The sequence below is a fragment of the Topomyia yanbarensis genome, chromosome 2, assembly GCF_030247195.1.
Source record: "Topomyia yanbarensis strain Yona2022 chromosome 2, ASM3024719v1, whole genome shotgun sequence".
NCBI lineage: Eukaryota > Metazoa > Arthropoda > Insecta > Diptera > Culicidae > Topomyia > Topomyia yanbarensis.
Genome location: NC_080671.1, coordinates 464,595,667 through 464,605,793, shown reverse-complemented (window position 1 = coordinate 464,605,793; position 10,127 = coordinate 464,595,667). Strand labels below are relative to the sequence as shown.

Sequence of the window (10,127 nt, the reverse complement as noted above, 5' to 3'; positions counted from 1 at the left end):
CATAACAAATAATTTCGAAAATGCATTAGTTTTCGATATATTTTAAATTTTATTTTAACCAAAACTATTATTTTGTTTGATTACGACCTTTTCATAAGATGTGCGCATTTCTCTTTCAAAAATAGTAGGTTTATGAAAATGCTCATTGAATTTCTTGTGGCTTTTCTTTTGACATCAAGGTGTTATTGTAAACCTTTTGAAAGCTATCAGAAAACAACAAAAATATGATTCAACTATATAGTTTGATCATCTGATCCTATAGCTGAATCATATATTCATTGTTTTCTTGTAGCTTTCAACTTGTTCCCAATATCGCCTTGATGTCAACGGGAAAGTCGCAGGATATTTTATGAGCATTTTGCAAAACCTTCTGTTCTTGATGGAGAAACACAAATAACTTATGAAAAGGTCGTAAACAAATGGAATAATTGTTATTGCATTTATTGGAACAAAATTTAAAATATTTCGAGAACTACAATATTTAAAAAAATCAGTGTATATTTTTTCGTGTAGAAGTTTCCATTCCCTGCAACTATTTCTCAGACAGATTTTTTGCTGTATAAAATACGGTAACCGAGAAATTTTTATTTTCATGCTGCATGCAAAAATTTCTACGCCCTTTTAAAAAAAATGCTCTTGTATCAAAATTGACAGAAAATATCATGGAGATTCATGATCCGAACACAACTGCAAAGTTTTGTTCGATTCGGAGATGGTCATATTTTATGGCCACTTTCCCTTGGAATCCCTCAAGTACGTTAAATCGATGTATACCTGTACACTGTTAATACCAAAAAGATGTGGTTTGCGCAAAATTGCGCAAGATGTCATAGAGATTTTCGAAAAGCTGATAAAAAAATCTTCAAAATGGGCCTAGTGTTACATGCGAGAAAGTGTGTGCTCCTATTTGAAAATCGAGATAAAGTTTGTTTCAGTTTCTCCATATATTTTACAAGGGAAGAAAAAATCGAACAATGAGCGCACTGAACTTTGAAATACTGTAGCGGGCCAACCACTCATCCAAACGTCCTGAAATTTTGGCAAATCATTTTTCATATACTGTACAATAATACAAAAATAACCTTGGAACAAAATTAAAAGGTGCATTTTTTTACTTTTTTCCGCCTCGGCATCACTGTGCAGCGTGGCGGCGGGTCGGGTTCCAATTGGTCAACAAGCAGGAATTCCCGCTTGTGAATTTAACATTCTATCTGTTATTATTACGAGCCACTGTGGCTATCAAGTTCCCAAAACGAGTGGCGGAAGATATACAGTGAAAAAACGAGAAAATTCAAATCAGAAAAATGATTAAAAAGCCGACTCGTTGTTTTTACTCTTTCGCCAAGAGAGCAGAGGGAGATAAATCTTACGACACGGTTGAAATTAATTAGAATTCATCTTCTCTGTTGTTTTTGTTATACATGTGCTGATTTCGTTTCTGACTTTTTTGCAACTCTGCGTATCAAATGTATGTATTTCAGTGTAGCAATGCCGGCCTTGTTCTTCGTTTGCTGGTGGTGATAAAAAATGAAAAGTTAAACAACGTTGAAGTTAGCTTTTTGATGAAAAAGTAGCTGATAACGATCACATTTAGTTTAAAGTATACGGTCATTAAAATTTTTCAATTTTCAACCACTGGTGTTGAATATGATTATTTCTCCTTTCGAGACGGTCTTTTTCAAGTGGTATAGAATTGCAACCTGCGGTTAGTGGGGAGATGGTTGGAGCATTACTAGGAAACGTTCCAATGGGTCACTTGTGGTACCATATTGTTTTGATTTTATTGGTTTGAGACATTTACGTTTATTTTGCGCGATTTGCTTTTTGGACCAACATCGTCCTTATTTTTTTTATTCTGACAGTGTGAGTGTTTGTCTATTTAGTCAGTTTCCATACAACAATGCAACATTTAAACAATATTTTCCTAAATTTTCTTTGCAAAAAATTGAAAACTGAATGAGTGACAGGAGGCACCTTGAAAAAATGCGGTATGCACCGCAACTTAAAATTTCGTTTTAAAATATCGCACAGTTTTTCTTCTTATCATTGCCCAGGTAAATACTGGAGCGTTTTAAACAGTATTTTAATTATTATTATTATTGTTACAATAACATGTCAAGCGATTTTTTTTTAGCGAAATAGTGATTTTTGGCCCCAATGTGCCAAGAAAAATAAAAATTGAATAAAAAAATTAAAATCATTATATTGGGAATAATATCAAGAAGAACTGTGTGAAATTTCAAAACGATTGGTCCAATAGATTTTAAGTTATGATGTACAGCGCAAAACAAGATTTCAACGAAGCGCTTTTGTCCCAAATACAAAACTTGTTTTAATCCAATTCTTATTACACTAAATTTGTATATATAAGTGCCCGACTGTCACGAACCTGATAGGCAAAATTTCGACGCTGACACACTTGAAACAAAAATATCCTACTGAATTGACCTAATCAGCATTAGTACAATGTTCCTGATAACTAATTTTGTCATGCGGGAGTGGGAGTGTGAGGAGGGTGAAAAACCCACGAACGGCCCCTCCCCAGCTTAATTTGGTATGTTTTGTGATATAGTGGTGGTATAAAGTGGATGGGGTTGAGAGGGGGTGGGTGGGTGGAGTATGAAGGATGGATAGGTTAGTGATCCGAGGGTGGCGTAATGACGGGTGACCTAAGGGGGGTTTAAAGGTGGGGGTGATCAGTGAGGGGGGTAACCCATCTCCGTACACCCCTAGCTATACCTCTGTTAAAATCGAGAAACCCTATGGCAGTAAAAAAAAATCGGGATTAGGTTTACGACTTTCGGAGTGATTGCATAACCTTTCTATATGAAATATGCTAAAATATGCTAAAATCTAAAAAAAGACAATTTTTATAAAAAAAAATCGAGATCGTAACAAATCTCGTCATTTTATGCATTTTAAAGACATTTGACATCAAAAATTAAAATTTGATTTTGAAATTTTTCTTTACTCAACCCTTCCCCTCCCTCCCCTCTTTGAGCATTATTCAGTTCCTGCTTATATGAACTTAGGAATCGTCGTGGCCAATGTCAAAGCGACTTTGGTTTGTCATTAGTGATCTAGACTAGCAAATCCAAGTACATTTGCACCCAATTTAAAAGATTTTGCACCATTTTGAGTGTACGCTTGAAACTGATCGGAACTAAGTTAAAAGTAAAAAGATATAGCATAGTAAGTTAAGCTGTTAGATGCGAAAAACCATCTTACAGCTAATAATTGAAGGGATGGCAAAGTGAAAACAAACGATCTTTCAGGTTCTTCAAGGTTTTAATATGATATTTGAAAAATCACGCTGCCTTCTAGATTATTATCTGACAACTACCATTTTGCTGAAAACTGTACGATAATCTAATGAAGATCTCTCTTTTGCGCTCTCTTGTGTTACCCATTAGAAAGCTTAGGATAATCCGATACCAGCTATGTGCGAAGCAAATAGAAAAAAAATGCAGTCATTCTTCTACGCACCCTCGAACGTTTGAATTGTGTGGAGGAGGAGCTAAATGAGTGTACAGATTTATGAATTGATTTGCAAGTAATGGGCCTGTTTTAGCCGTATTAGGTAGGGTGTCGCATTATTTCGATAATTGTTTAATCGATAGAATGCGTATAGAACGCGTTTCCGAAAAACATGGGGAGCATGCCAATCAAGCCAATATATTCTGAGGGTGAAAATGGGCTTAACACCCTATATGAGATTGTCATATTTTTGCAACACTAAAATGGTTGAAGGTTATTTAGACTTTTCATTCCCTCTTTCCGTCACTTGTATAACTAGAGAACAATACACCTAAGACATTTTAATTGTGATACCAAATCACTGTTATAGATCTTCTAGTGTATTCGTAATTGGATCAAAATCTTTAATTATTTTCTGATATTGTCTAAAATCAACTGCTCTATTATCGACAAGAAGCAATAAGTCGTTTTTACATTTTCGCTTGTACTAACCTTCCAGCGTGGCGAGAGCATGGTGTGAGCTTCATCGAAACCATCTGCCCATGCTGTTTGCTTCGGTTTTTCGTTTAGGCTTTGAATTTGGTTTCTCTGTTGAAAACGTAAACAGAAACAGCAGTAGTGCTTGGATCGGTTGGAACAAAAAATCAAACAAAACCTCTCGCTAGGGGAAGTTGGTTTGTCAAACCAGTGGGAGTGATTGTTGTAATCAGTAGAACACCATGCAGTGTCAGCAGTATAAGCTTCGATAATCGTTTTATTTTTTATTCTTTGCGTCTTTCTAGAACTATGTACATATTTACAAGAAATCCATACTACTTTGTAACATTAAATGACATTATTATAAATAGGAACATATTTGATTTACTTCTAAGGCATCACGTGCATGTTTGTACTTGTTCATCAGAATAGTTTAAATGCTCTGAACTGCGCATCCAGTCGAATTCAGAGATTTCTGGCTAAAACTGTGCTTTTTATCATTCGGTTGCTCCTCACGATTGAAAATTATTACTCTGTGCTAAGTTAATATCGTAGCAGCTAAAATTTCCTTGTGATAAGGTATGGGCTTGATTGTAAGCTAATTGGTGAGAAGCTTCATGGTGCTGATACGTAGTTTGATGACTTTCATCGAACGTAATATCAGGACTGGAAATCGATAGGTCCTTTTTCGCCTTCATACGACGATTTTGAAACCAGATTTTAATTTGACGTTCAGTGAGCTTCAAAGCATTAGCTACTTCAATACGGCGTCTCCTTTGCAGGTATCGATTAAATTGAAATTCTTTCTCCAATTCTAATGTTTGATATCGTGAATAAGACTGACGTGTGCGTTTAGTTGATTCCTTTGATATTCCTAGAAAAAAAGTCAGACAAGTTAAGCAAGTGGCAATATACGGTAGATCAATGATACCAACCTTCACAAAGATGGCTCTTTCTGCTATTGACACCATTGTCGGTAGAGGGAGATGACGCTGCAATATCGGAATCCTTGGGCGATAATGGCGGAGTGCTAACACCATCATAACTGGATGTTGTTGGTGGATTAGAATAATGATTCAGCGAATAATTGATGCCGTCATTTTGAATGCTGGTTTCGAAACCGTTGTTGGCACATTCTAAAATGCTATCGATACTATCGTTGGTCTTGTTTGGCGAGGGCGGAACTATTTCTGGCACCATTCGATCACTTATTGGTGACATCAAACCCATAACATCTGTTGAGCTGTAACCCGGTGTATACTTCAATTTTTTAGCTGGATTTGTTAACAAGGCTCGCAGTGCAGGAGAGTCTTCTTTTGCTATTTTACAGCTTGATTTCCGTTTATTAGACTGAACCACTTTATCATCGCTGACTTTTGTCTTTGGTAAAGTTTCAGACTGTTTGTAAAAGGGGTATTCAATTTGACCTTTGAGCTTACTGGGTTTCGTTGTTAAATCACTTGTTTGCTGATATGTGACATTCTGAGCGTATCCATTTGTCGTATTGTTGCAGGAAGAAGGATCGAAAGACTCGGTAGATTTTGGCGAACATTTGTCCCCATTATGAGGCAAATATCCTCGCTGGTAAGCATAATAATCCTGATAATTGTTGAGCTGTTGTTGGTAGTAGTATTGGTTTGAGTAATATTGTGTATTCGCACAATAAGGATGGTATCTTTCCGATGATGCTTCGTTAAGCCTTGAATACGTTGCTGGGGCCGCTGGTTCCTCTATCGTATGATGCTCCGATTGTTTCAGCTTTATTTGGGTCTGCATATTTTCTTGATGTGCGTACAATGCTGAATTGTTACCATAGTGAATATCTGATGGTGAATAGGAATAACCGGTCTGACATTGATCTTGGGTAATCTGCCCATAATTGTAATACGTGTTGTAGTAGTTTGAACTATACTCTAGTTGGTGAGCAGCCATGATCACAAAATATTTCGCACTTAGTCCTCCTTTACACAATGTACAACTATAAACTTCAGAGTATAACACGATTAAATTCAAAACTGTATGTTGACTTCTTCCCTTCTCGATTTGAAATGACAACCGACACTGAATCGATCGCTAAATTTTGACGGTATAGTTTTTGGCACACGACCGGGACAAAATAAATACAATAAATATTAGTCCCATCTTTCTCCAGCATGCATAGCTCATCGGTTTTTCAGTATTAGGAGGAAATGAGAAAGGCGAAAATTCCCCTCCTGAAACATATTTGTTTATTACCCTAATCTGCTGAGAACGGTGCATGGAAAAAGGGAACTGCAATTCTAGGTGCACTATACATAGACTGAGAACGTGGCACCTCTATGTACAGTGTTTACGACTTGTCTTAGGTATGCTGATATTTTAATGTTTTGCCGACAGCGTGCCAACAGCGGGAGCATAAACAAGCGTTAATGAGTAAACATACAGTGATAGCTGACAATTGTTCATTGGAAACAGTTCTTTTGGATAAGCGTGGGCAGATGAGTTCTCAAGGTTGAACGAGTAATTTCGAATGATGTGCTCAGCCTTGATGCACAATACGGTGCTTCTGGAAGTTTAAGGAATCACATATCGATTTTCTGATGTTTCGCTGTTAAGAATTAAACACAGAAGTCTCGTTCCACACTTCAATACATCGTAGGTGAAGGTAGGTAACTAGGGCGGTGACATCTAACATTTGCAGCTATAAATAAAAACTTCTATGATGAATTAACATTTAATGTAATATACAAAATTTTATGTTATGTTAGTATTCCATCAAGATTGTTATTTTAGTATTTAATCAAGATAAAATATTAAATAAGCCAATCGCGCTCACTATTGCCTATAACATTATGTATTGATGCTTCGATTTGATCAGCTCCATGTAATCTTTTTTTATCTTTCAAACTGTTTTTGACAAAGTTTTTTAAATGTGCATTCTATACTAAACCTACAGACAGATAAAAATGTCAAAGAATTATGAAACCAAGAGTAGAAAAAATGGTGGGCAGACCAAATTGAGATATTACTGTATTGTACTATAACATTTTTAGTTCCCGTTTGTTCGAAAATTTCCCAAAACTAACTTGCACGATGCACCAGAGGCTTCGATGGTTTGAAACCTCTTAATTTCCTGTACCCTCCTTTAAAGCTAGATTGTGCGATCTGCGCAACATAGTGTCAACTGCTCTATAAAATGAACAGTGGCAGTGGTGGCAGAAGTCTCATGAAACAATACCTTTACCCTCCCCCTAACACAAATGGTTCACGGAAACGGTGCGAAACTCTCGGTTAAGCCCGAGGAAGGAGTGCTGTGAATCGGATAGTCATAAATTAAGCATCGACTGCTATTGACCAAGCTTTCATAGTTCACCAAAATCAATCGAATGATTTGAGGTTCTGATTTTAGGGTAAATGTGAAAAGACAAGAACTGTCCCTTGTGTGTGCGGAATGCTTCGTGCTAAATTCGACAGATGCATCGATGTAACATTTTTCCGTACACCAAACTAGTAGGCACAAGCCCCTGGTCAGCTTCAGCGGTATATCCTGTCTACGAGCCAAAGTATGAAGGAACAGGGCAAAAATGATCATTAATCACGGAGTGCACGTGCGCCATCTCTCTGTCGTGGCTGCGCTTTGTTAGTTGATTTTTATACATCCCAACTAAAATATTTATTTAATGATAATATAGAGTTCTACACGATGCATTATTTTAAAAAAATATCTAAAGAAATATTATATGTAATACATTTTTTTTAGTATGTAATACAGTCATAGCTACATAATATTCTTACTAAACACATTTCTTATTTGCATTTTTACATAGACTAACCCTGGGCTGGTGATACGAAATAAGGGGGTATAAACTATGCAAGCCGGTGGCGTAGCCAGAAATGAGGTTGGTGGGGGTTTTGATAAAAATCGTTGATTTCTCGAAAATGCTAGAATTTGATGTAACTTTGATATAACATCGAGTCTACAAACAAAAAGAATCAATAAATAATAAAGCTTTCAAATCCCCATAGATAACTTTCTTTTATAATATGTTAATAAAGTCAAAGAATTCGCACTTTTAACATGAAATAAATATTCAAAAACTTCTTACGGTCAAAATGACAATTCCAAAGCCGTCATCTTTGAAGGTTTCAAAACTTCGAAGAAGTTTTCCATCAACAGCACAACTTTTGATATCATAATTTTAGTAATTAATTCCCCTAGAAGTAATAATGGAGAATTTACTTTAAAAAACAATAAAAGAATTCGTGTCTTAAGCAAAATTGTTGGAAATACCATACAACTTTCTTGGAAATATGAATACTACATGTATGGAGCATATCGAATTATAAAACGATATTTACTACATTTTCTTAAATCCAGTTTTCAAAAAATTTTTTACTTGTTAAGATATGTCTAAAGAACAACCATTGATGTGGGCATGTAGGGCCTAATAAATCAGAGTGTAAGTGATCTTACTATGAAAACATAGTAAAAAGGGTGAGCGACACGCGATTCTGGTCTTGCGGTACGAAACGAAATGAATAACTCTTCCGTATTCTCTTAAGATACGAAACGAAACGAAATTTCATTAGTAGATGTTTTTCGCAACACGAAAACATTTGCGAACTATTGCGATTTTTTTCAAAAATCATTTAATATAAGGAAAGTTAATTATTTTTAATACGTTTGTATATTATGAAAAAATGTTCTAACTCATGGTAAGCGATCGAAGATAAAACAATTTGTAAAAATAGTCAGGAAAAGCCATATACAGTATTAGAGCAATTATCTCTTTTCTAGTTAGCCCAAGGCTTACTGGGCCACACACGCAATATCATGGTCAATACCTCATGTGAAAATTGCTCGATAAATACGATCAATAAACTGTTCAAGCATATTCTCTTCCCAATAATATAAAATCACATGTAGGATTACAAGCGACCGCAGTTTAAATTAAAAAATAAGAATGTTCATAAATTATACTTGTTACAGCTTAGTCGCTTGAAACCTTAATAAATTTCTTTTTTGATCTACCGTTACACATTTTTGGAAAGGGTAGATTATTTTTGAAAGGGTAGATCATTACCATTCGAACTATGAGTCTATTTCATCAGATTTTATTTTACGAATTATTGCCGAATAAATGTGAAGATTACCAAATGCTTTTTTAAAAAGGAAAAAGGGTATTGTTTTCGTGTTAAGCGACACAAACTCGATTCTGAAAATTTTTCTCTTAGCTCAGCCCACCCCAAAATTTGCAAACTAGTTTTAATAAATTTGAAAATAAGTCAACCTGGTGCAGATATCTCAATTACCTTTGAATAGGCCGTTAACGATCGAGATGGGCATCTTTTCTCTGTGATATAATCGTATAAAATGAATAAGCTGTACTTTGAATCAAATTTTCACTAGTGCACCATGTGCATGACATACCAGGTAAATTGTTGCTCCGATCAGTTATCGGAATCTGTACGGTTATCGCAAGTCGGCTTTAAGAATTAAGAATAACTCCGTATGCATCGGTTCATTTTTCAATAGATAAATCGTTATCATTTTTGTGTAAAATCGATTTAACCAAGAAACAGTTATAATTTTTCCTTTTTTATTTCGACTATGTTAGTCACATTTTCTTTTTTTACATTTTAACGACATTCAATTAGCTAGAGATTACTAGGTAGGGAAAGTTATGAAACTTAGAGCCATAGTACTCAAGTGAGAGCAAGGATGTGAAGTAAACAGATCGGAAAACTAGAAGTGGCAGGGTCATTAGAACAGGCTTAATATCGTACGGGCTTAATCTTTGTCTTCTGTTAATGAGGGTCGAGCTTAGGCAGAGTAACTACGAATCATCCGAGTTCACTAACATGTGGTAATAAAAAAAGGTAGACGTATCTATCTTTACCGTGACAACCGGTCGATTCGATCTCTCTTGACATGGTCAAGTTTAAGTGTTTCCATTCCACAGTGCACCACCTTTTAAATATGTGCTTCCATTTCCTTTTGTTTGTTTAAGTTTAATTTTGTAGGAATATAATAAGGCACAACTTTGCTAAAGAGATCATGAGTCTATCTGTTTGTTTAATAGACTTTTGTGGAGTTTTCTATGACACATTCCTGAAAATCACTTTATTCAAAATAACTTTTCTTTGTAATTTTTTAGAATTTTAAAATGTTCTAAGATTCGTCCGGCATAAAA

General features: G+C 35.4%; 1 protein-coding gene across 1 annotated transcript; it reads right to left on the bottom strand.

Moving 5' to 3' along the window:
• Nucleotides 1–4,466: 4,466 nt before the first annotated feature.
• LOC131681201 (segmentation protein fushi tarazu) lies at nt 4,467–5,886 on the bottom strand. Its single transcript, XM_058961909.1, has 2 exons — nt 4,923–5,886; nt 4,467–4,828 (listed from the first exon to the last, which is right to left on the bottom strand). The coding sequence occupies exons 1-2, from the start codon at nt 5,884–5,886 to the stop codon at nt 4,467–4,469; spliced, it is 1,326 nt and encodes a 441-aa protein (XP_058817892.1).
• Between the last annotated feature and the right edge of the window lie 4,241 nt (nt 5,887–10,127).

What these genes read in the sequence shown, in the direction of transcription:
- LOC131681201 (XM_058961909.1), bottom strand. Translation starts at nt 5,886, where the DNA reads ATGGCTGCTCACCAACTAGAGTATAGTTCAAACTACTACAACACGTAT. An exon ending in ATCTCCCTCTACCGACAATG is followed by an intron (nt 4,829 to 4,922) that starts GTGTCAATAGCA and finishes CTTTTTTTCTAG; the next exon opens with GAATATCAAAGGAATCAACT.